This window comes from Arvicola amphibius, chromosome 8, assembly GCF_903992535.2.
Source record: "Arvicola amphibius chromosome 8, mArvAmp1.2, whole genome shotgun sequence".
In the NCBI taxonomy this organism is placed as follows: domain Eukaryota; kingdom Metazoa; phylum Chordata; class Mammalia; order Rodentia; family Cricetidae; genus Arvicola; species Arvicola amphibius.
In genome coordinates this window covers 65,182,864-65,207,806 of record NC_052054.1, presented here as the reverse complement: position 1 = coordinate 65,207,806, position 24,943 = coordinate 65,182,864, and the positions used below count along the sequence as shown (strand labels likewise).

Genomic DNA, 24,943 nt, shown 5'->3' with positions numbered 1-24,943 from the left:
GGATCATGGGGCGGGAGCTTCCTCGCGCCAATCGGAAGAATTGTTAGAGTGGGCCTGATGGTCTGAGGTCGGCTACGGAGCCATGAATATTTTGCCCAAGAAGAGCTGGCACGTCCGGAACAAGGACAATGTCGCCCGCGTGCGGCGCGACGAGGCCCAGGCCCGGGAGGAGGAGAAGGAGCGTGAGCGGAGGGTGTTGCTCGCTCAGCAAGAGGTAAGCCTGGGGCTGGCCCGGAAGCACGAAGGGCCTGCCGGTCACTCGCTGTCAGGCGCGGGTCAGTGTTTGGCGATGTTTCTCTGCAAATCCTTTGCTAACTTCCACGAAACCTTCCTAGATTTCTCCACTGGTGTAGTTGAAGTGGCCAGAGACTAGCACATAAGAGTGGGACAGATATTCTGATTACTTTATAGTTCGTCCGCACAAGTTACTGAGCATCCGCTGTATATATGTCTCCCACCTACAAAGCGCTAGACTTGAGAAATCCCTCTTAGAACAACTTTGAGTCCTTAAAGGAGTGTGCGGTCGGCACTGAGCGCAACGGCTTCAACGAGAGCAAAGGGCGGACAAGCTGGAGTCCACTCCGTTAGACGCGTTTTCCGTCATTGCTCCCCGAGACAAATACACCCAGAGGCTTTGCTTGTCTTTCAAGACCGGGTTTCTCTGCACAACAGACTAACAGACCTGACTGTCCTGGAACTCGTTTTGTAGACCAGGCTAGCCTTGAACTCACTGAGATCCACCTGCCTCTGTCTCCCAAGTGCTGGGATTAAAGGCATGGGCCACCACCGCCTGGCCAGAGGCTTTCTTTCTTTGAAACAGGGCCTAGGTAGCCCTGGCTGTCCTAGAACTGGCTATGTAGACCAGGCTGGTCTCCACCTCTGAGATCCGCCTGCCACTTCCACCTGAATGCTAGGATTGAAGACTACACACACATGACCAGACTTTAATGATTACTCAGTCATTTTTGTTTACACTTAAATCCCTTGGCCAATCATGAATTGGTGTGGGTTTTTAAATTTTTCATAGTAGCTGGATTTGGTGAGGCTTGTAATCCCACATACTGAGGCTGTAGAGGAGAGAATTATGGAGACTGTCCTGAGCAATTCAGAACCTACCTGGGATGGGGATGACCACTAATGTTTGGAATAGTGACCTGGAGCCACACCTGGGAGCCAAATTCTTTTTCCAGAAAGTATGGCATGGCTGCCTAATAAGCTATATTTGGGAGTTTGTGCATGCCTGTACTGCATATACACTAAGCAGGGGCTTTACAGCTGGAACAAAACCATCTCTACCTTATAGCTGAGTGGTTTTTCATTGTGGTTTTGGGTTTTTGGAGACAGGGGTTTCTCTGTGTAGCTTTGGAGCCTGTCCTGGAACTCACTCTGTACACTAGCCTGGCCTGCTTCTGCCTCCCAAGTGCTGTGATCAAAGGCATGTGGACTTTATGGGACTTTATTTTGTGGGTTCCTACCCTGCTGCAAAGTGTGGCCCAAGAACACAGAAATACTCTGAATAGTTAGGGTTTTGTTTTTTTTTTTTATTTTTGGATTTATGTGTACAGTGCTCTGCCTGCAGGCCAGAAGAGGGCACCAGATCTCATTATAGATGGTTGTGAGCCACCATGGGGTTGCTGGGAATTGAACTCAGAACCTCTGGAGGGGCAGCCACTACTCTTAACCACCATCTCTCCAGCCCCTACTGAGTGATTTTTTAATAGCTGCTTTTGTTTCGGTTTGCATCACTGTAGGCTGGGAAGCCTTCTATTTTAGGCTGGAGACCTACCAGCAATTTCTGATAATCAAGCTTACTGTTTTTGTGGTTTTTCGAGACAGGGTTTCTCTGTAGCTTTGGAGCCTGTCCTGGAACTAGCTTTTGTAGACCAGGCTGGCCTCGAACTCACAGAGATCCGCCTGCCTCTGCTCCCCCACCTCCCCAGTGCTGGGATTAAAGGTGTGCACCACCACTGCCCAGCAAGTTTACTGTTTAAAACACCCATTCTCCACTCCAAATTAGAAACGGTGTCTTTTCTGGCTCCTAGTACCTATACTATGCTCACCTCCCCCTCTAAAGGTTTTTCCAAATAGTTTCCTTGTGTAGCCCTGCCTGTCTTGGAACTTACTGTGTAAATCAGGCTGGCCTTGAATTTGGAGGTTAAAAGGCTTGTGCTTTTAATCCCAGCACTTGGGAGGTGGAGGCAGAGGTAGGCCAGGTGTACAGAGCAAGTTCCAGGACAGGGTCCAAAGCTACAGAAAGAAACCCTGTCTTGAAAAACCAAAAAGCAAAACAAAACCCACTCAGCCTCTGCCTCCTGAATGCTGGCATTAGAGGCATACACCATTAGCCAGCCCATGGCCCCTTCTTGTAGCCCCCAGCACTTCTATGTTGTGAAGGTCTTTTTTTCCCCCAACCTCTTTAGGAGTGTTCTGTTTATAACTTTCTTCACAGGCACGAACAGAATTCTTACGGAAGAAAGCCAGGCGCCAGAACTCACTGCCTGAACTGGAAGCAGCAGATGCAAGAGTTCCAAGTTCTGGCCCTGTGGACCTGTTTAAGGAGCTGCTGGAAGAAGGGAAAGGAGTGCCCAGAGGGAATAAAGAGCATGAGGAAGAGAAACGACAGGAGAAGGTAAGCTGGCTTCCTCTGTTGGTGGAATCCTGGGGGGGGGGGGGGACTGGGATGAGGGGGACTAGCTGTAATTAACAGCTGTTAGGATATGGTGACAGATGAACACACAGGACATTCTGAATGTGACTGAAAGCACATAATAATTTGGTTACTGATGCAGTGCACTTAAGCTGTTTCTGATGTTAACCTTATTCTGAGACTTAAGCTAGATTGAGATGAGACCTCAACTATACAGACGAGGGTGCCCTCCAGCTCACAATCCTTCCACGCTTTGACCTCCTGAGTGCTGGGGTCATAAGCATGCACTGCCAGATGGCACTCGTGCTTCTCAAATTGTGAATTTGTTCTGTGGCTCTCCTGCATCTCCCATTCCAACTTTGAAGATGCTTGTATCCCACCGAAACCACTCTGCTTTGCTTTTCTGCAGGTTTCCCCATAGACTTCTCTCATCCTCCTTTCCATCCCTGTCCCCTTACTACATACACTGCCACTGTTCTCCTTTTACTCTTCCTTCTCCAGATTAGCCCTTAGCACTTTGCATAGCTAGTCCTGTCCCTGATTTCCCTTGTTGAATGACTACCTACCAGCCCGTCTCTCTCTGAACTCAGGCCCTGGCTTTCCCTACTGCCACATCTAGGGCTCTCAGAGGGACTAAAAAGACTATTGTGTTTTCTTGCCCCTACAGGAGAGGCAAGAGAAAGCACTAGGCATCCTGACGTACTTGGGCCAGAGTGCAGCAGAAGCCCAAACTCAACCTCCTTGGTACCAGCTTCCCCCAGGGAAAGGGGGCTGCCCTCCAGGCCCAAGCCCAGATGAGAAGATCAAGAATCGGTTGGACCCATTAAGGGAGATGCAGAAGCACCTGGGAAAGAAAAGGCACAGCAGTGAAAGCCGTCCTTCTAGAGAGGAGAGGCCTCAGAAACAACGGCCCAGAGAGTAAGAATAGACTTAGTCCACCAGTAGAGCAGAGTGAGAGAGTGAGATTCTGGGGGCCCTAGCACACCAGTGTGGTTATCACAAAAAGCTCAAGGAAAGGCAGGATGAAGTGCTTCTTAATATGTGGTCTATAGACCTCTGTGGAGACAGACTTCATTTAGGATTTTAAGAATAGTATCTCCTCTTAGGCTAAGGGTATGTGTGGATGCTTCTATGCAGGATTTCTCAGTTTTTTTTTTTTTTTTTTTTTTTTATGTGCATGGGTGTCTTGCCATGACTATCTCCCAGCACGGGGGGAGGAGGACAGAGGCAAGTGGACAGGGCCAGCCTGGTCTACAAAGTGAATTCCAGTATAGCCAGAGCTACACGGCATAAAGAAAGCCTATCTCGAAAAACCTACCTTAAAAGATCTTTATGGCCCTTAGGTTTTTTTCTGGGGTTTTTTTTGTTTGTTTTTTGTTTTTCTGAGATAAGGTCTCACTATGTAGCCCTGGCTATCCTAGAACTGACTATGTAAACCAGGCTGGCTTTGAACTCAGAGATCTGTTTGTCTCTGCTTCCCAAGTGCTGGGATTAAAGCATACCCACATCACACTCAATTCTTATATTGCCACAGTAGAAGACAGCACACAGGAAAGAGCCCTGTTTGACTTTGATCCTCAGTTTTGTTCTTTTGGTTTTTTTGAGACACGGTTTTGGTAGTCCTGGCTATCCTGGAACTAGCTCTATAGACCAGGCCGGCCTCAAACTCAGAGAAATCTGTCTGTCTCCCATGTTGAGACCAAAGTTTAAGAATCACTAGGATTAGAAAATAAAAGGTTTCTGCCTATATCAACTGCAGAGGGGGTACTCACAGACTAATCTTTTTATTTCAAAATGGTGCAGGGGCCCCAGGATACTACTAAATGTGCTTTCTTGACCTGGAGGGGCATCTGATCTTAGAACCATAAGGGGAGGCACAGCCCTTGAAGTGAGTCTAAGGACTCATGTGATCCAGAACCAGGTGGCTTCTCTCAAGCTTTCTGCTCTTGCTCTCTTTTCTCCAGGCCACCTTCCCTACAAGAGCTCCGAGCTGAGCGTCTTCAGCGAGAAGCAGCTGAGAGGGCTCGAGCAGAGGCCCTGCTGGCCCGTGTACAAGGCCGAGCATCCCAACAAGGTCAGGTGGAAGTGGAAGAGACAGATGAACGGAGGCGGCGGTACAACTCCCAGTTCAACCCTCAGCTGGCCCGGCACCCCCGCCAGCAGAACCCCACTCCTACCCACTAACTCTTGGGGGAACAGGAGAGGCTGCAGGTGCCAGCCGTCATATAAAACTATTTATTCATAAATATTTTCCAAAATGAAAATAGGTTTACCAAAAAATGTCCCTCACAGGGGAGGGGAGGAGGGGGCAACTCTCACCCCCAGGCCTCCAGGGTAGGGCAGAGAGGAAGAGAAAACCTCCCTGCCCTTTCCCTGCTCCTGGGGGGGAGGGTGCCCCATGGCCTTGGGCCTCCCCCAGTCTTCCAGGGCAGGGCCCTCACCTGGGCAGGGGGATCAGCATGCGGGGGGAGGGGGTCAGGTAGAGGGGGCCGGTGTCACTGGAGGTCCCGGTCCTCCAGGTAGCGGTACTCAAAGGTGAAGCCTTCCTTCTTCCGCTGGCCCCACTTCTCGTAGTCAAAGTAGATGTAGGTGCCCTGGCCGGGGAAGAAGGTGGTCAGTGAGTGGACGAGGAGGGGAGCTGAGATCTGGGCCAGGCAGATGACAAAAGAGGCAGTTGTCAGGTACATGGAGGGGCCAGTCTGATTGCTCTCCATGCTTGCACTATTCTGCTCCACCCTTGGTGACTGTAGAGTGGTGAAGGGGAGACAGAGAGGGCAGGCCCCGGTGGGCCTGCAGGCTTTCTCTACAGCTTTGGAGGACACAGCCATGAGGCCCACGCTTATGTTCAGACCCTGAGGAATGGGGAACCAACGGGTGGCCTACAATGTAACAGATGTACAGCATCCATATCCAAGTGTTCTGCAGTGACACACACTTCACCGTAACTGAGATTCTAGTGACTCAGTGCCCTGAGATGCGTTCGAGGACCAAACCAGGGAAGGACAAGAAGTCTGAAATCGAGGCTGGAGATGAAACAGCAAAAGAAAGAAGCTGGGTCAAGTGTCTGAAATGCTTCAAAATAGTCTGGAAAAATGCAGGAAATGGAGTAGAGTTCTATAAGAATGGGGACCAGTGAAGGCCAGCTTGGCACCCGGAAGTGTAGGTGGGGAAATGTGTACGGGGAAAACCACCATGGAACACACCAACTGAAAGCAATTAAAAAGAAATCCGTGACGCTCACTGTATAGCAGGCACCATTAGTACTTACATGTTATTAACTCATTTAATCCTTGTAACAACTGCATGAGATGGGTACCGTTACTCCCATTTTTACAGAGAGAAACAAATGAAGAGAGGTTCGATTGACTTGCCCAAGATCATCCAGTGAAAGCTGGGCTCAAACCCAGATCAGCTGGCTTTGGGGTATTTAGGGAGAGTGGAACTTCCAATCAACTAATGACTGAGACTGGAAAAGGCTGCCTAAACAGACTTCCTTCCAATTATGCTCAGTCCCTGCCTGTTCTGCTGGTTGCCAGGAAAATAAGGGGTCAATGAGGTCAGATTTGGGAGATGCCAACTATAAAATCCCACACTCTTAACTAAAGTACCTAGGGCTGCATGGTAGAGACAGCAGCTCAAGGAAAGTTTCTCTTTGGAAGAAGTAACAATGGCACTAAGAAGTGGACAAATGGAGAGACAGCATCCCAGGAGTGTGGGAGGTCAGTTTGGTCAGTCTGTAGGACTGTGCTTGAATATCAAAGGCCAGCAGCAAGTCTGGGCTTGGGGACACTAACCATACCCCAGTGAGACCAGGGCAGGTGGGGCCCTCACCTGCTCAAACTCATCTGTGATGGTCTTGGGCTCCTCATGCCTCTGGAACCACATCATGTACTTGGTGTGGAATCGCCAGGACTGCTTCTTTAGGGCCTTGGCTGCCAAGTACTGTGCCTTGGTTCCCTGGGAGAGAAAATGCAGAGAAAGATCAGGGGGTATCCAAATTGGGTAGGGAATGGGGGATAGGGCAGGGCATCAGAGCTAGACCCAGACCCCCACCACAGACCAGCTGGGGCGGAGAGTCCATTTGCAGACAGTGCTGGGAGCACAAACATACCATGGTCAGAAGAAAATGAGACAGGAGGTGAGAATTGCTTTCAGAAAAGCTTTGAGAAAGAAGAGAAACTAATGCATAATGAAAGCTGAGAGGAGACTATGTAGAAAACTCAAAGGGAGATGGGAAGGGGCTGACTTACTGCAATTAAAAGGTCAGACAGTTCCCTAGAGGTCTCTAAGGAGGTTTGAGAGTGCCTATTGCAGTTCAAAGGCTATCCTCAACTAAAGGGTTTACCAGGAGCTGAGAGCTCTTGGTAGTTGAGTGTGTACACAGCCTAGGGCCTGCAGCCTTTCCCTTAGTCTGAGCAATTAGAATGCCTTGGGACTGGACAGGTTTGAGGGGGCTTGGGATGGGGAGGGGTGCGGTCCCAGTGGCCGCAGTGGGACACCCACCTCGCCCCTCCAGCCCGAGGGGGGATGGCAGCGGTGGCGGCGGAGCTGAGGGGCCCGAGGCTGCCCCGGGGGCCCTGCTGTACCTCCAGATAGTAGAAGATGAAGAAGAGTGTCTCAGTTGACAGGCGCTGGTAGAACTCCACGGTGTCCGAGTGTGGGGGTGGCATCTGGTGGTGGTAGGGGGGCGTCGGGCAAGGGTTCCGAGGGAGGTATTGCCTGTGAACCAGAGAGGACTTAGTACCAGGTGACTTCCAGTTCCTGTCCTGCTTTCAGTAGGGTGTTCTGAAGCATACTTCAACCTGCTCTAAGGAGCCCCAAGCCAAGTTCTCAGAACTTTGAGATGAGTACTCTACCTAATCTCTCAAGGCCCAGGAACCAGCTCCTCCCTCAGACTGGGAGTCCCGGTCCCCAGTCCCTTTCTGCAGCCCCTCACCGAATGCGCTCGGAGTCAGAGGGGTGGGGCATATGGTGCCAGGCGGCCTCTTCCATGGCCTGCTGATAGAGCTGCTCCTTGGTGAGGGACACTGGCCCCAGTGGACACACACCCAGTGACAATGGTATGTTCACCTCTGACAGCTGCAGGGGTGGCTGGGCTGAGGTGGGGGGTGCTGATGTGCTGCTCAGGATGATGTCTGTAGGGAGGGATGGGGCACCAGGCCCCTCAATGATGAGGATGGATTCAGTTTCTTCTTGGCTTTTGCCCTCCCCACCATCCCATGATTATCACCTCGCTCTGTTAGGTGTAAGGTTGGCACAGGGTCCTCAATACCAGAGCTGATAGCTGCCCGTTCTGCCATGGATTTCAGAGAGCTCAGAGGTTCAGGGGCCTAGGAAGAAAAAGGGGATGAGCCTCAGGACCTGGAGCAGAGACTGGATTACACAAAAATGCAAAGCCTGATGGGACCTGTATACTCTGCCTTCCCTTCTGCTGCCAGTTCCCTATTTGCAAGATCTGCCTATATTATGCTATAACACCATGGCTGTAGGTAAGCTGCACATCTGAGGTCACCATCAGAACATGGACCACTGATTCTCTACTGTGTAATTCTGTTCAGGGTCCATGATACATTCCAGAGGAAACCATACCCTACAAAACACAGTGAACAGGCCATAGCACACACCGCTATAAAGACATTACATGCTGAAGGAACACCCACTGGACTGCCCACAGTAATATGGCATCTTGAGGGAGGTGGCTGGCAGGACTGCAGGCTCTGCTGTTGCCTTAAGGGTGCTGGCCATCCCCTGGGCATTCAATCTCCTTGGGAACATCAGTGGGTTGGGTCTACAGCCCCCATACTGCTTGCTTTCCCTGATGAAACAGTTTAGGGCTGGCTCTTCTACCCACTCTGTGCAACCCTTCCATCACCAAAGCCCACCCACAGACCTGCACCCCAGCTTTCTTGGAGGGGACTCATTCTGTACTAGTCACAGCCAATAAGGCCTAGTCCATCATCCTATTCTTCCCTCATTCCACCCACAGCCTCACAGGAGCCTCTCCAGTGTGTCACTTATTTCTTCTCCCCTCAAAACCATGCTAAAGCCCTATCACCCACTCAGGAGAGATGCTTTTATCCCTACTAGAAAAGTAGACACCCTGGATTTCCTGCTCTAGGATAGGCTCAGGGCCCACATCTGAGGAGCTCACCTTGATTTCCGGGGTACTGCTGAACTGTGGAGGACCATTGAGCAGGGTGCCAGCTGCCTTGGCCTCACTAAAGCTGGGCGTTGGAGAACTGGGGGGATTCACAGGCAGTGGCACCAAGAGGCTGGGTCCCCCTGAGTTGTTCCCTGAGCCTGAAGCCACATTCCCAGCCCCTATTGGGGCTGCCGTACTGGATTCCTTTCTGGGTAAAGAATGGAGGAGACTCAGATTAAGGTCCCTAGAGAATGAGTACAGAAAATGGGCTCCAAAGGGGGCAGTCGAAGGCAAGACAGCTGGGGTGGGCAGGAGCAGAACCAATCTCTAGGATCCTCTTCCATACAGCAGAGGTACTGAGTTGGGAATGCAGGATTTAGGATCCCTTAACAGCTTAAAAGAAGGGGGAACACTGGGACAAGATTCAGAATAAATCTGTTTATAAATTGATATGAATATATATATATATGAGAATAAAGTAGCCTTGCACAGACACACAAGGTGCACTCCCACTGGGACTGCTAATGTTGGGGGCAAGGTGGCAGATCTTTCAGCATGGCTTGGAAACAGTTGAAGTAATCTGATGTCATGTTGGAGAAATGGAGGACTAGGACATTTACTTGGAAAAGGGAAAATAAGCCCCCACACCAATGTCAGACAGGTTGCCTCAGAGCAAAGAACAGAAATGTGGAGACAGCAGTCTCAAACCCAGAGTAAATAAAATCAGTAAAAGAGAGGACAAAGCTGGAAACTAATGTATACACATCCCAGGTGGTGAGCAGGGACAGAAACCCTTGCTGAGTTGAAGGCAGAGTACGCTGGACACCATCAAAAAAGGACAGAACTTGGAGCCTTGCAGCAAGGATGGCATGAGAGCCAGTGCCCACACCTTGCCACCCCAGAACTCACGAGGTGCTTGGAGCTGGGTTGTGAGGGCCTGAAGTAGGCCCCAGGGCTTGGCTGCTGGCACTGCTGCCCCCACTGCTGCTCAGGGCCACCTCTGCAGGACTGTCTGCAACAACTGAACTGTAGCCTGGGAAAAGAAGGGCAAGTGTAAACAGGCTGCCAGCCACTGCCCACCTTGCCCTGTCCCCCAAACTGGCCTCCACTTACTGGTGGCACCGTTCTGCTTGCCAGCCCCTCCGCCTGTGCCACTGTTACTATTGCTGCTGCTCCCTCCGCTGCCACCACCACTTCCCCCGCTCGGCTGGGCACTGGGGGGCCGGGGCTGGGCAGTGCTGGGCCCGCTGGCATTGGGTGGGGCCACAGCCTGGGCATAGGGGGCAGGAGTACCCGAGTTGTGGCTGGGAGCTGGACTGGCCTTGGGGCCCAGGGCACTTGGAGGTGCTGCTGGGGTAGAGGCCCCATTGTTGCCAGGGGTGGAGCTCAAGGCAGAAGTGGCAGGTGGGGGGCCAGAGGGATAGGTGGGCGGCACAGCTGGGGACTGGGGGTGCTGGTTGCTGTGGACAGGCTTGGAGCCGTTTTTGGCTGGAGACTGCAGGAAAGAAAGAATAGAGGGTCAGGTACTAGACCAGCTTGTCCACTACCCACAAGCCTCTTACTGCCTCCCTACATATTCTCTGACCTGCTATCAACTGTCCACACCATCCAAGGCACCTAAGAGAACTTGACTGCCTTCATGTTTGAGACCTATTTATTTCCAGCCCGCTCAGCTGTCCCAAGACCTTGCTGGACATTGCCCCTTGTAGCCCACATGATCCACAAGATCCACATGATCTTGTTAAAACAGAGACCACGCCAGGCAGTGGTGGCGCATGCCTTTAATCCTAGCACCTGGAAGGCGCTAGGATTAAACCTGTGAGTTCGAGGCCAGACTTCAAAGCTATACAGAGAAACTCTGTCTCAAAAAACCAAAAAGAGACCAGTGGAAACACTTAAATACCCTCAATTTGAGATGTGTGGTACATGCCTTTGATCCTAGCACTTAAGAGAGAGAGACAGGCAGATGAGTTTGAGATTAGCCTGGTCTATTAGGCGAGTTCAGGCCAGCCAAGGCCACACTGAGATACTCTCACAAAACAAAAACTAAACAACCCCCTCAAAAAAAAAAAAAAAAAAAAAAAAAAAAAAAAAAAAATCTCGGGCTGGAGAGATGGCTCAGAGGTTAAGAGCATTGCCTGCTCTTCCAAAGGTACTGAGTTCAATTCCCAGCAACCACATGGTGGCTCACAACCATCTGTAATGGGGTCTGGTGCCCTCTTCTGGCCTGCAGGCATACACACAGACAAAATATTGTATACATAATAAATAAATAAATAAACATTTTTTTTTTAAAAAAAAAATCTCAATTTGGGATTAGTTGGATCAGCCTAAATGTTTTAAAGTAAGGGAACTGGGATAGCCAGAATACTTCTGAATGTCAGCTAAAGGTCCATTTTAGTCAAAGAACTGTAAAATACACTGCTCCAGAGTGTAATGACCAGGAAATCCCTATCTCAGGAAGTTCCAACAACAAGGCTGCCACGCTGAACCTCCTTTTGGACTTCTGAACTGCCATAAGAACCTCACTTACCATGTACCAAAGGGAACTGGCCGTCACTTTTTTTCCTGAGATCACTGCTGAGAGTCAGGGGGCCTGGCAAGGTGGCAGAGCTGGGCCCACTCCCAGGAGTCCCTGCCCCAGTCTCCCTCATTCCATTACCCTTGCTGTTTCCCCCCCAAGCCTGGTGCCCACTGAGGTCCCCCCACCTGGGACTATGGCTTCTATCATTCCAGAGGCTTTGGTATCCTTCTGCTCCTACAACATTCCCGTTTCCTAAGGAGAAGTCCTCTCGCAGGGACTACTTCCTGCAGCCAGCACAAGATAAGCAGTCTGACTTTATCATTTTCATAAATGGCCTACAAAGACCAGGTCCTCAGTCCTAAAAGGTCCACCTCTCATATTTCCAAGCTTCCTGCTACAGCCCCCACTATGACCTGCTGCTGCCCACAGTCCAGTCTTCCTCTGCGGGCCAGAACATAGGCCACCTCAACCACAGCACCAGTCATCAGCCTGTCTTCAGGGGGACACTGTTTCTTGCATGCTACTGTCCCAAGAGCCCAGCATTGTGGCCAGCACTCCAGCTTCAGTACTTTAAAGAACCACTGAATAAACAAGTGACAAGACATCAGTCAGACTCGGACTCACCTGACTGACTTCACTATCTGTTGAGCGGCCTCTCTTCTTATCATCTTCAGAGTTTTCCTGATGTAGGGGAAGTAGAGTCAGAAACTATGTGACCTCCAGGGTGCCAAAACAAAGGGCAATCCTTTAGGGACCCAGGAGAGCCCTTAGTGCTCTTAATCTCTCAAAGGTCCATCTGACGGGTCTTGTGACCCACAGTTGTTCCAACATCCAACCTGAAATTCTGGGAAACACCTAAATCTGAGCTCGTTAGTACTGTCTTCGGAGAGCCAGCAGCACCCACTCCCACCCTATGAAGTACCCAGCAACTTGCTTTCTTTATAGACTTCAACCCTGGATCCCTGTCAGAGAAGAAACACCCAGCTGCTCAGGTCCTCAAGAATCCCACACTCTAGCACCCCACCACCACCTAAAACTAACATGCACGGCAAAACTGAGTGGGAACCTAGGGTCTATCTTTCGACTTTTTAATATTCATTCCACACCAGCAAGAGCCTCAGAGGCAAAAAAAAAAAAAAAAAAAAAAAAAAAAAAAAAAAAAAAAAAAAAAAGCCTAGACTTTACTTCCTTAGCTGCTCTCTCTAGGGGAAGATTGGGCCTCTGATATCCCCATGCCCACCCTCTTGGGAACCCAGGTTATTAATAACCCCAGACCCTCACCGTAGTGCAGTTAGCTGGGCTGGGTGGGATGGGAGAGCTGGAAGTTGTTGAGGTGGGCGTGCTGCTGGACTGGTTGAAGATCTCATCCTCCATGTGGCTGTGGCTGGGTGGGGAGGTGGCGACCAGCGCCTGTGCTGTGGGGGCAGGGGAGCAGCATGCTTAGCTGGCTCAACCACGCCTCCTGCCCTCACCCTCTGTGCCATGAAGGTCAGCCCGGGGCCTCACGAATGTCCTCGAGGTCCAGGTCGTCATAGAGGAATTCATTCTCTTCAAAGTCAGGGTCCTGGGATGAGTCGACGTAGTACTCCACATCATCCTTGATCTTTCGGATGGCGTCAACCAGGATGGAGTCATTGTCCAGCATGCGCAGAATGGTCTCCAGCATGCGTACATGGTAGCGGTGCTTTTCGATGTGCCGCTTCAAGCCCTCAATCCGGTCCTGCTTCTGCTGGCGAGCCCAGGGCCAGGCTCAGGGGCTGCAGAGCACCTGCCTGGCCCTCCTGCCCCCACAGAACCTGTCCTCAGTCCCCCATCCCCAGGGTACCCCAAAAACTCCACTCCAGCCCCTCCTAGCATGGGGCAGTGAGGAGTCTGCCCACCCTCCGTCCCAGTGAGGACCAATCTGAGGTTTATGGCATCTTAGGGTCCACTTTTCCCTCCTCAAACCCCTTTGGGCTCTGGAGATCCCTAGAAATCTGTTGTTGTCTGTGCTAGCTCTCCCCCACTGTTCTGACTTCTGCCTGGATATACATCCCATCTCACTGCAATAAGGATAAACAAGAGGAGCTCCTGCTCCTGTTAAGGTTCCAATTTCCTTTACCACACAACACCTTAGTGCCAGTTCCAAATTCCTCCTTTTGATTCTTTCCCTCTGATTCTCAAATCTCTCACCAATCATGACATATCTCTCATTTCCCATCCCAACTTCCTTCTCTGGTGATACCATTAAATACACAGCCCTTTGAATTCACACTCTACAATCCTACAGCCGTAGGATCCAGGACCCTAACACATGTCTTTGGTCCAAACCATTGCCACTGGTTTCCCAGGGACACCCCACCTCCAAGGAGAACCTGAAATCTTTGGGGTGCTGTGTACCTTCCCAATCTGGTTGTCCCTCCATGTCTCACTTACTCTGTGGTCCCTGCTGAACCTAAGTCTATCTTCAACCCAAACCACCCCTAACAAATATCCCATGATTCTGTCTTACCTCCTCCCTATACCACTCAGCTGGCTAGGCTGCCTCATCCATCCTGCTTTCTCCAATCTCTACCCCAGATATATTTTTGGCACCCAGAACTAGATTCCCATAAGCTTCCAGAGGCTTCCTGTACACAGGCCACATCCACCCCTACCCTGTGGGTGTGCTTCTCCCCTCACTCACATCCTTGTCGCCCTTCTTCTTGCGTGTCTGTACCGACAGTGACTCCACCTCACTCTCAAACTGGTCCACCTGCATATTTAGGGTGTCAATGGTGTTCTGGGGGGAGAGAAGGGAATAGGGGTTCGTCCTCAAGTCCCTGACATATACTTAAGTCTGGGCCCATGTGCTCACTTCTTTCTTTGTCCCAACTCACCGTGAGCCACTGGCCAACCTCTTCCTTCTCCTTCTGAGCAGGGTCCACCTTCTGAGCCAGACCTAGGCCCTCCTTGCTATAAGCTTTGGTTTTGGTCTCTCGTTCCACAACTTTGAACCGTTCCATTTGCTGTGGAGAATACAGTTGGTGGAGAGCTCTCAAAGGTGAGATAGGAGCTCTAAGGGCCAGTAATGCTAGAAACAGCCTGGGGACCTTATCTCTTAGACTGAGCCCTCATCTCTGCCCTTCCCTTGGTTGTGGAGACATTAATCTTCCCAGGAGTCTGGAGTGGCAGCTCCTAGAAGACTGCTCTGCCTTCTAGCGTCCCAGGGACCTGATCATACCACCACCCCACAGAGCCCCTGGCTTTGATTTCCTACCGTTTCAATGAGCTTGCGGTTTTCGATAAGCTGCCTTTTGTCCTTGATCTCGTTGGATGCTACCCATGTCTTGATCTGGTCCCTCAGCCGCTGAAGAGAGAAGCAGCAAAATATTAGGCTGTAGGCACAGGAGCTGGGGCCCTCAGTGACCTCTTCTCCCTGGGACCCAGCAGTCCACTCTCCCCATCCCTCCTCCCACAGGACAAAGAGTCCAGCCCCAGCCCCCTCACTTGTAGCTTCTTAATCTCCTTCTTTAGGTCAGCCTCATACTTTTCTTTCTGGTTCGCGTTGGCTGCATTGTGGAGCTGAGGGATGAAGAATTCAGCAGTCAATGTGAGAGTGGCTGCCCAGAACTCGCCATAGCAGTAAAGGTCCAGTCTCTTCCTTGGCTGAGGAATCTAGGACCCCCTCCCCATAGTTGATCTTAGGGATGCTTTCCTGGTCAACACCCTGAGACTTTGAATCTCTTGATGGTTCTCCCCACAGACCCAAATTTTGAGGTTTCTAGGTTGTGTACCTTTTGCCAAATATCTTCAAACTGCTCCACGCCTTCGGACACCTTCTTGAGGCAGCGATCAATCTCACCTGGACAGAGAAGAAGACTTAAGATCCTGACAAGGCAGCAAATATCAAAAAACAAGTTTCCAGAAAAGAGGGCCTGTGGTCACATTTACAGCAGGCAGTCTATTACCTTGGAGTTTGCGCTTGTCCGCCATCTTCCCTGCCCTACAGACGAACTCTCTTCATACTCCCTTGGAAACGGACGCTGCTGGGGAAAATTGGGTAGGATTTAACATCTATTCTGTGGCTAGTTTAAACCCAGAGACATGGTGGGAATCATGGAGTAGGTAGGATGGTAAAGGGAAGAAACAGTTACCTGCCCTCTTCCCTACCCGATAACAGAACTCAGGGCCTTGCACGTGCAAGCATTCATTCATCTAACTACATCCCCAGCTACATTTCCTATCTGAGGAAGATCTGGCCTGTTCCTACATTCCTTCAATTGCCCAGTACAAAGACAGGCAGATTGGATTCTGGGAAACTGTTGAAACAAAGAACGCTGTATCTTATTTGTGGATCTCTGACTTAGGGAGCAAAAACTTTCTTTAGTACAGAGTATCTGTTTTCTAGATGACACTACAGCATATGCAGCATACAAGTGGATTGCTCAGATGGAGGTATGAACCCTAACTAAGGTGACTGGGAGAGGCCACTCCAGGCAAGTCAGGAAATACATGAGGCTGGCAACTCCTGGAAAGAATGAGCTACTATTATGCAGGTGTGAACTAAGGGGGAAGAGTGACGGGGGATTTCTCCACCTATGAAGACCTGAACCTGCACATAAAGGACACAGCAGGGTATCAAACAAGAGGATCTTACACTTTCAAGAAATTTATTTCACAGCAGAATCCTGGAACCCCAAAAGATAATGTCCCTGGCCAGAAGTGTCTGACATTAAAAATGGTTATAGAAACTTGGGAGCAGGAAGCAGCACCTCAAAGAGGGCTGGGAGAAGATAGAAAGCTTAAGAAGATAAGATAGTAAAGTACCTTAGCTGCAAGAGAGCAGATCCGCACACATGGAAGAATTCCGTATCAGATAGACTGGCAATTTAGACTCAGAAACATGAGCCCAAGAGGACAGAAACCAAAACGCACAGAGGGACACCTTTTTATTCTGAAGGAAGGTGAGCTTAGAGGGGCCAGAGGACAAAGGACTGAAGAGGGGAGGTCTATATGTAGAGAAATCCACACTACAAAACTTGACTCTGAAACAGAGGAACATGGAGAGGGAGGATCATGTGAAGAGGATTTCTGAACTGCTAGCAAAAGCTGCCCCCGCCCCACCTCACCCAGAGGATACTAACAAGCAAGTCTCTGAGAACAGGATAGGGGTGCCCCAAAGCAGCTCTTAACCATAAAGGCAGAAACTGTCCTATTCCCATGACCAAGAATTTCAGCCTGGTGGGCAGCCATAATGAGGGATCTTACTACCAAGGAAAATAATATACCCAGAGAAATATTTTAAACAAACATGCAAGGTTGGAAATGTTTCAGAGTCAGTTTAATGTACTACAGCCAGTGCAATGGAAAAACAGAGTCTTTCCCTTTCCAAGAAAGGGTCTTAGTAAACACTTCAGGTTGGCTTTAAACCCACATTCTTGCCTTGACCTCCCTAATGCTGAGGTTAGAGGAGTGCACTGCTATTCCTGGCTCATTCACTTGTACTAATCACAGATGGCTAGTAACTACTGCAAGGGACATTGCATTACGGAGCAGGCTTTAGAAAAAGAGGCCTGGAGAGGATGGAGTTGGCACCTTTTCTGAAAGGATTTTAAAAATTAACTCTGTGGAACCCCACTCTGTGGAGAGGTAGGTATGGGTGGCACCTGGACCTATCAAAAACAAACAAAACAGCACCCTTATCTGAGGATTGGCTGACACACCATAAACCAGGAATCTTCAGGAAGATGAAGCAACTAGCAAAAGGACTCAGCAAAGAACCCCACTTAGGAGACCGAAGAATTGGTATCTCTCTAATCCAGGGACCTTGCATGGAATCAGCAAGAGGTGTTCAGGATCTTGACCAGGAATGAGTCTTGGCTCTAATATCTACCAGCACAGAAAAGCCTCTTTTTACACCAAGGAAGGAAGGAATGTTAAACAAGAGCCTACAGAAGGGTGCTGGGCAGATACTGCAACCATAAGAGGTGAAGCCCTACCCTAATCTCACAGTGAAGTGGTTGGGACTGAAGCACAGGAGAGGAGGAAATACGGCCCTGCAGTAAGAATACAGTACTGTGGCAGCATAAAATGAAATACTAAAGGGGCTAGAAACAAGGTGTTAAAAACAGGGGCAACAAGGGCCAGTGAGTAGGATCAGCATAAACCAAGCCTGACAACCTAAATTCAATCTCCAGGATTCACATGGTAGAAAGAGAAAAATCAACTCTCAAAAGGTGTCTTCCATCTTTCACATGTATACACGTGCTAAAACGCATACACACACCAAATAAATAAACACAAGCAAACAAACAAAATGTCAGGCCAGGGTTGGCCTTTTAATCCCAGTCCTTGGGAGACACAGGCAGATAGATCTCAAGGCCAGCCTGGTCTACATAGTGAGTTGCAGGCCATCTCAGACTACATAGAGACACAGTCTCAAAACAAACAAACAAACAAGCAAACAAAAACCAAACAAACAAATTTAAAAAATAATTAAGGGCCAGTAAAATGACTGAGTAGATAAAGGTACTTGCTATGAAGACTGGTGATCTGGATTCAATTCCAAAGTCCCAAATAGTGAAAGCAAAGAACCAACTTCTCAAAGTTTTTCTCTGACTCCTCACATTTCTGTCATACCACCCATGCAAAAACACAACTTTAAAAATATATATAATAAAAAAAATTTAAGAGCTGGCAATGTCTTGGGTTAAAAGCACTTGTTCTTTTAGACAGTCCAGGTTCAGTTCCCAGCACCCACATGACAGCTCACAAGGGTCTGCAACTCCAGTTCTAGGGGAAACAATAGGCTTCTCAGGAACAGCACATACACAGTGCCCTTACATGCGGGGAGGCAAAATACACATAGAATGAAAGTAAATTTAAGCAAATAAAGAAAAAGAACAGGTGTAATGCTTCAGTCATCAAGATGGGCACAGCTGTGATTAGAGAAGAGTTTCTGCCTGGCAAGAAGCTGCTGTTCCAGAGTAGACAAGGCCCACATACCCAGGAATTTCTACTCTAGAGGCTGGAGTCTCTGCTAACGTGGAAGCAATACCTTCTCTCCACAAAAAACACTCCCCACCAAGAGGGTACCCACACCTCAGAAGCCAGAAAGGAAGTTAGTGCTGGAGCCCGAAAGTATAGGTGCCGCCACAGAAGACTGCCCACGCCATTCTCCAAGACCCTTCTCTAGGAGGCATCACCACAGGGCCCTTTTGAAGTGGGCAAGCACCTTCACACAAAGCAAACATATACACAGATGGGGAGGGCTGCGGACAGCGTGGAGGAAGCTGGACTTCTTGGCCAAGATGGAGGCTCAATCATGGGTCTCTGTCCAAGACTGTGGCACATCCTGAAATCAGGACTCACAAGAGAAGTCAACAAAACAACTTCCAGAACTTTTCCGCACAGGCTTCAAGATTGGAATACATAGACCTGATGAGGAGCATAACCTTAATCCTGAAGGCTGGTGCTATTGAGTGGCCACACAAGCATCTTAGAGCATAGCACAAGGCACCTTGTAGCTAAGAGGGCTCACACTAAAGCCAGGAGGGGTGGCAAGCAGCATTGGTCCTCCATTTACCCTGGCACCGCCACATGGGGGTTCCGTTAGGTGGATAAAGTAGGTTCTGGTCAGAGGTAATTGTAGCCCCTGGAGAGGCCTGACACCAAAGGTGGATAATGAGGAACCACACCTTGAAAAGTCATCCCTAATCTTCAGCTGCAGGCAAAGTGACCATAGTGTTCTCTCCCCCCAAGTCCCAGACACGGCACAAGAACCTTCACTGTAGACCCACAGAAAAATCACAAGAGGAGTAAATCATACTGGCCAGGCAAGAGTATCTTAGCCTCAAAGTACACAGCGGGTGTAGCTATCTCAAACGCAGGAGAGGGGGAAGCTGATACCAAAGAAGGCAGGAACTTCACCTTGCAGGTGACAACACTACCCAACAAAGACAACCCAACTGTAGGGAGAAAGGCCACCCCTTGAACAGCAGGAGACTTAGGCAAGGGACGTTTGCATTCCTACAGGGTAGGTATCTAGCTCTGGTCCGAGGCTTTCCCCCAGTGTATTTCAATTAGGGGAGAGCACACGTACACACAGGTGGGGAAATGAGAATGGAAGTGCAGGGAGATAACAACCCATGTGATGAGGGTAGAATGTGAAGACAGTGAGGAGAGATCAAATCCTAAGAACTGACAGCCACAGAACTGAGATGCAGCTGTTGAGAAGAGGTGCTTCAACTGTCCCCAACAATAGCATACCAATAACTGAGAGCTTGGGAGCTCACATTCCACCGACACAGGCTGAGGAGAGCTAAAGAGCTCCCAGCACACACAGCAATACCAGTAGACTTGACACCACTAGGAAACCACATCCAGGGAGGCCGACAGCTTGCACCTTAGTGGAGCTTGCATCCCCAAAGCTAGAGGCCGCTGATACCCTACCTCAAAGATGGAAAAGACCTGAAGCCAGGGAGTGAGCTAGACGGTGGACAGTCTTGAATCCAAGGTTTGGGGAAGGAGTGTTTAAAAAACCATGCTTCCTTTAAAATAAGGCTGGTGGAATGGGACATCTAGGAGACTTCACTGCCAGAGCTGTGAGGACAAGGTGGAAACTTTGGCTTAGGCTCCAACTCACAACGGGAGCTGCAACCTCGGGTCTTGGGGACTTTTCCTCCACCAGATCCATCTCTTCCAAAGAGGCTTCCCCCTATCAAGACACCAACAAACTGGAGCTTTCGGGTGCACAGAGGCCACGCTCCTAAAGGGAGCTCCCGGGGAGGGCATGACTGCAGTTGTGCCCCCCACACCCACAGCTGAAAGCCTCTTCCCCGGCCCGCTGCGCGCCCATCGCTCCAAGACCGGCCAGACGCGGAGGAGGGCGGGCACCTCGCACCCGGGGCCGGCGCGCTGCCACGCGGGAATCGGGACGCGGGAGGAGAGCGGAGGCTCCCTGCCCGCCCGCCCGCCCGAGCTGAAGACAGGCCTGAGCGCGCGGCCAGGGCACGGCCAGGGCCCGGCGGGTCGCGACAGGCGGAGGGGTCGCGGAGCGGGAAGGCGGCCGACGACGCTGGGGGAAGAGGGGAAGGGGTCCGGCCCAGTCGAGCCTGACGCTCTCACCGCAGGAGCTGGCGCCGCCGCTGCGGAGCGTATCGCGACAGGCGAGGAGGGGGAGACAGAGGCGAGCGCCCGCCAGCCGCCTTTTTTTTTTTTTTCCTCTTTCCTCGCGCCCCAAGCCCGGGCGCTATCGCGATAAGAGGGCGCGAAAGCCGGAAGTGGGGTTGGGTTGTTGATAGAGGAAGTGGGCCCGGGATTGTTCTAGACGACCGAGTAGGGGATTCGGGGCTCAAGGGAAGGCCCGGCGGCGGCTGCCGACGGCTCCACGGAAGCTGAACGGGCCCGGTCCAAGATGGCGGCGACGGAGGAGGCCTCCCCTCCTCTCTTCTCGTCTCTGGCGCCGGCCCGCCCCCGAGCCCCGAATATAGGTCCGTCATTGCTCCTGCAACACGTCGCTCTGGGCCGTCAGGCGCGTCCCATTGGTTCCTAAGGAGGATGCGGCCGGCCCCCTTGCTAGGATTGGCTGATCTCTGCAGGGCGCGGCGTTCGATTGGCCTCTCGCTCAGCTGGCTTGGATTGGCTCAGGTTTTCCTTCCCGGCTCCTCCTCCTCCCCGCCTCAGAGCACAACACGCCAGCGCGAGGGCTTGAGTGTCAATCAGGAGGCCTGTGTCGTGCTGATTGGATGGGTCCGCCCCCTTCTTCTAAATCAATTGGCTGCGGGGAGGAGTCAGGGTGAGGGGCGGGAAGTCGTCCGTCAAGTTTGAAGGCAGCTGTAATTGGTTGCGACGTATATTCTGCCTCGAACTTATTGGTTGGTCATGGAAGTGGGTAGGGGAAAACGACGGAAGGCATGGAGAGTGGGTGTTAAAGGCCACTTACCTAGTGGGAGACGGACAGGTGACTGAGGTTGGGAGGGGGCATTAAGCCCAAGTTATCTACCAATCAATAGAGCCTCCAGGCCTAAGGGGCGGAGCTAGATGAGAAGGCTCCTCCTATTTCCAGTTTGGCCAATAAGGTAGCTATTAACCGAGGGTGCTGCCGACAGGTGTGGTTCTCGGAGCATCCTTTCCTATTCCTTCCATCCAGGCTGTTTTCTGATCCTCATTAATAGCTTCCCAAGTGCCTATGCTTGGCATATCTCTTTTTAGAGTGCTTTCTGGATGGAAGAAGGAAAGGCGGAATCAGAGACAACTAGCACCATGCACAGCAGAAGTGACTGAGAAAGTGACTGCACGGGACTGTGCTGCCTCCAGTTAAGTGAGCAAGCCGACTGCGGGACGCTCTCCTCTATCTCCGTTCCTTTGGTGTTGCAAGGAATCTGTTGCTGCAGAAGCTGCAGAAGAAACTGCGCTTTACCATACTTCAGTTACATCTGTAACGGCTAATTATTGGAACTGTTACGATTCTTCTCTTAGGGAGTAAACTTCCCTGACCACCCTTGTAGCGTGCTTAGGTGAGCCTCTTTAATTTTGTTCAAATTCTGATTTTTTTTTTAAAAAAAAACTTACTTGGGAAATCTCTAGATTTCTCAGTGTCTGACACTTATAGAGCACTCTGTAGCCTTTGGCTGAATTAGTAGACGATGAGTCCGAGCAATGACTTACGTTGAAAACTTTAGAGCACCAAGTTTTCATGAATTGGGAGGCCAGATTTATCTCTGCCCGCATAGGTGAAGGAAAACTAAAATAAATCAAACTTGAGGAGAATGTGGACACCCCCTCAGAATGGCATGAAGCGAGAGTAAGAAATAACCTATAAAAAGTGTATTCTGCTGGAGAGATGGCTCGCCAGTTAAGATACACTTTTCTGCAGAGGACTGGAGATTCTGTTCCCAGCGCCCACACGGTGGCTCACATGCCTGTATAACACCAGTTCCAGGGTATGATGACTCCATCACCTGACCGCTGCTGGTGCACTTATTCTAACACATTCACATAAGTTTTTTTTTTAATGCACATTTTTAGGGTCACGTAGACTTAAGAAAGTGAAATCTAGGAACTTGTATTCGTCCAGATTTTTCTAACACCCCCATACCATACTCTTTCAAGTTTGTTATTCATGTACAGCTTAGCTATTCTGTGTAGGCCCTGAATGTGGAGCTGCTTCTAGCCTTATCAGGAAGCCCTTATGGATCTGTTAAGATGCAGCTTATCTAGGTGGTCCCCAATTCTGCTTTTCCTAACAAGCTCCCAGTGCATGCTGATGACCTCAAGAACAGAGTTTTGATTCTCAGGTTTAGTTGCACTTTAGAATCACCTGGGAAGTTGGGGGGGGGTGTCCAAATACCCAGGGTCATGCTAGAAAAATTACATCAACTTCTGGAGATAAGAACGAGCTATCATTTTTCCCCTGAGATAATTCCAACGTGCAGCTAAGGTAGAAACCACTCACTTCAAAGCATAGTCCTTTAATCAATACCAGCAATAGCACATGGAAATGCACTTTTCTCTTTCACAGAAGGGAGATTTGAACCCAGGGCTTCACACAAGAGGAAAGTACCCTACTATTGAACTATTTCCCCAATTGCCTCTCACCTTACTTTTGGCAGGGTTTCATATAGGACAGGCTGGACTAGAACTAGCTTTGTAGCAGAGGATACCTTGAACTCCTGGTCCTCCAGCTTTCATTTCCCAAGTGCTGGGATTACAGGTATCTACACCATGGCTTAGCTTCTGCCTTTTTAAAGGATCTTATGTAAGGCCTGAAACTCACGATGTAGACTAGGCTGACCTCCAACTCACATAAATCTGGTCTCTGCCTGGGAGTGTTGGGATCGAAGGTGTATGCCACCTCACCCAGCAGCCTTTTAAAATGTATTTTGAGGCAGGACCTTGACACAGCTAGGCAAGCACCCTGAGGTGAACTACTGCATTCCTGGCCTTCTAGAGACATTTATTGTGTATGTATGGGTGTGTAGCCTATATGTATGTCTGTGCAAAACAAGTGTGCCTGGTGCCCAGGGAAACCAGAAAAGGATGTCATACCTTCTGGGATTGGAATTATAGACTACTGTAGGCTGTCATATGGGTACTGGGAATCAAACTTAGATTCTCTGGAAGAACAGCCAATGTTAACCACTGAGAAATTTCTTCAGCCAACTCCCTTTTCTGAAATTGTGTGTACATATGAATGTATTGTGTGTAGGTGCACATGCATGTGTTTATGAAGGCCAAATTAGCCTTCTCAGTAGCTCTTTTTTCTTTTTCGTTTTTTAAAGATAGGCCACTCATCTGATGACTGGTAGTATGCCCCAGTGATCCACCTGTCTCCACCTGCTCAGCATTGGAATGGCAAACACATGCTACCATTCTTGGCCTTTTATATGGGTGCTGAGTACTGAACTCAGGTTCTTATGCTGGTTGTTTTTTCTTTTCTTTTTTTAAGACAGGGTTTCTCTATATAGCTCTGGCTGTCCTGGAACTCGATCTGTAGACCTGTCTGACCTCACACTCAGAGATCCACCCCCTGGTTCTTATGCTTTTATGAGAGGCACTTTACCAAAAGTACTCTCTCCAAACCTCTCCCCAACTTAAATTTCTTTTTTTTTTTGGACACAGAATTTTTCAAAGCCAGACTGGCCTTGAACTCTGTAGCCCAGATAGCTTTGAACTTCTAACCTACCTGAGTAGCTAGGATTACAGGCTGAAATACATGTTTTTGAGCTCTATCTTAGCAAATCGGTATTGGACTCTAGAACTAGCAACCATGTCTTAGAGAGCCCTCAAGGCATTCTGCAGGATATTGAATTCTGAGACTCACATCTTCCTATTCCATTCCACTCACCACTGGCAACGTCAGATGCAAGTCAGGCAGGGACAGAGCAGGGATTCTAAAGGGACTAATGGACAAAGTGCTATCCCTAGCAGGCCCACAGGGGATTGGGATCAAGATAGAGAGTGGGGAGACAGGTGAGGGCCCAGAGGGAGGAACAGGGACCAGGAAGCCCAAGACAGACCTGCCAAACAATGAGTAAGAGAAGTCCTGACCTCAGCAGCTGGTCCATGTTCAGACCCTCAGAGTTAAGCTCAAGCTGAGAAAATGGAGGCCAGCTGCGACTCTCCCTTACCTTCTGCAGAACCACAGATTCATAACACACCAAAGATGGTCCACCCTGTTCTACTTTTTCCCTTGGCTGAGCATTAGTTCTAAAGTCAGACTGGGTAGTGTGTGCTTCGTTTGCGTATCTGGCCCTGGTGCCTCCCAGGGCAGGGTACCCATCTGCCTCATTCTTGCTGAGGACTCAGGCATGGTCCCCTCATCAATCGTGGATTAAAACAACTGGCTCCCCCATAAGCCCAGTCCTGGGTGCTTTCTGCACATACTTCGCAGATCTCTTAGGTGCCTCACAGATGTGGATCTTGGACCAAGGAGGTATCTAGCCAGAGGAACAATAATCCTATGGGCCCTGGAGCTTTGTGGTGGCCATTCTATTTGGCCATGATGCTGAGGTTCTCAGGGGGTAGGTGGTGATGTCAGAAATGGACAGGGCTTTTATCTTCTCAGATTCCAGGACAAGAGCAGAAGACAGCTGGGTCCATGCTACCTGGACTAGAAATGCCACAGCTCTGACTCCTCTGGGTCTTTCACAAATAACCACTCCTCTGG

At 50.0% G+C, this 24,943-nt stretch overlaps 2 protein-coding genes across 6 annotated transcripts; one reads left to right on the top strand and one right to left on the bottom strand.

The window, feature by feature from the left end:
- Positions 1-21: 21 nt before the first annotated feature.
- Leng1 (leukocyte receptor cluster member 1) lies at positions 22-5,892 on the top strand. Its single transcript, XM_038340630.1, has 4 exons — positions 22-214; positions 2,450-2,629; positions 3,315-3,565; positions 4,612-5,892. Exons 1-4 carry the CDS (start codon positions 83-85, stop codon positions 4,829-4,831), a joined length of 783 nt encoding a protein of 260 aa, XP_038196558.1. The 5' UTR covers positions 22-82; the 3' UTR covers positions 4,832-5,892.
- On the bottom strand, positions 4,869-20,722 carry Cnot3 (CCR4-NOT transcription complex subunit 3). Of its 5 annotated transcripts, none has more exons than XM_038340618.2 (18): positions 20,401-20,722; positions 15,243-15,320; positions 15,069-15,136; positions 14,782-14,856; positions 14,552-14,641; positions 14,172-14,300; positions 13,979-14,074; positions 12,820-13,042; positions 12,595-12,728; positions 11,938-11,994; positions 9,903-10,284; positions 9,699-9,822; positions 8,799-8,997; positions 7,878-7,977; positions 7,584-7,782; positions 7,234-7,366; positions 6,479-6,604; positions 4,869-5,241 (listed from the first exon to the last, which is right to left on the bottom strand). In XM_038340618.2, exons 2-18 carry the CDS (start codon positions 15,265-15,267, stop codon positions 5,143-5,145), a joined length of 2,259 nt encoding a protein of 752 aa, XP_038196546.1. In that variant the 5' UTR covers positions 15,268-15,320; positions 20,401-20,722; the 3' UTR covers positions 4,869-5,142. The 5 variants fall into 5 exon arrangements, with proteins under 5 accessions (XP_038196546.1, XP_038196545.1, XP_038196549.1 ...); XM_038340617.2 differs by having other exon boundaries at positions 15,243-15,317; XM_038340621.2 differs by having other exon boundaries at positions 12,820-13,039; positions 15,243-15,317.
- Between the last annotated feature and the right edge of the window lie 4,221 nt (positions 20,723-24,943).

Bases quoted from the DNA above. Each gene is read 5' to 3' on its own strand.
- Leng1 (XM_038340630.1), top strand. From the start codon at position 83: ATGAATATTTTGCCCAAGAAGAGCTGGCACGTCCGGAACAAGGACAAT. The intron at 2,630-3,314 runs GTAAGCTGGCTT...TTGCCCCTACAG, and splicing joins AAGAGAAACGACAGGAGAAG to GAGAGGCAAGAGAAAGCACT. The intron at 3,566-4,611 runs GTAAGAATAGAC...TCTTTTCTCCAG, and splicing joins CAGAAACAACGGCCCAGAGA to GCCACCTTCCCTACAAGAGC.
- Cnot3 (XM_038340618.2), bottom strand. From the start codon at position 15,267: ATGGCGGACAAGCGCAAACTCCAAG. The intron at 14,301-14,551 runs GTAGGAAATCAA...TATTCTCCACAG, and splicing joins ACCGCAAGCTCATTGAAACG to CAAATGGAACGGTTCAAAGT. The intron at 11,995-12,594 runs GTGAGGGTCTGG...CCCCTACATCAG, and splicing joins GCCCAGCTAACTGCACTACG to GAAAACTCTGAAGATGATAA.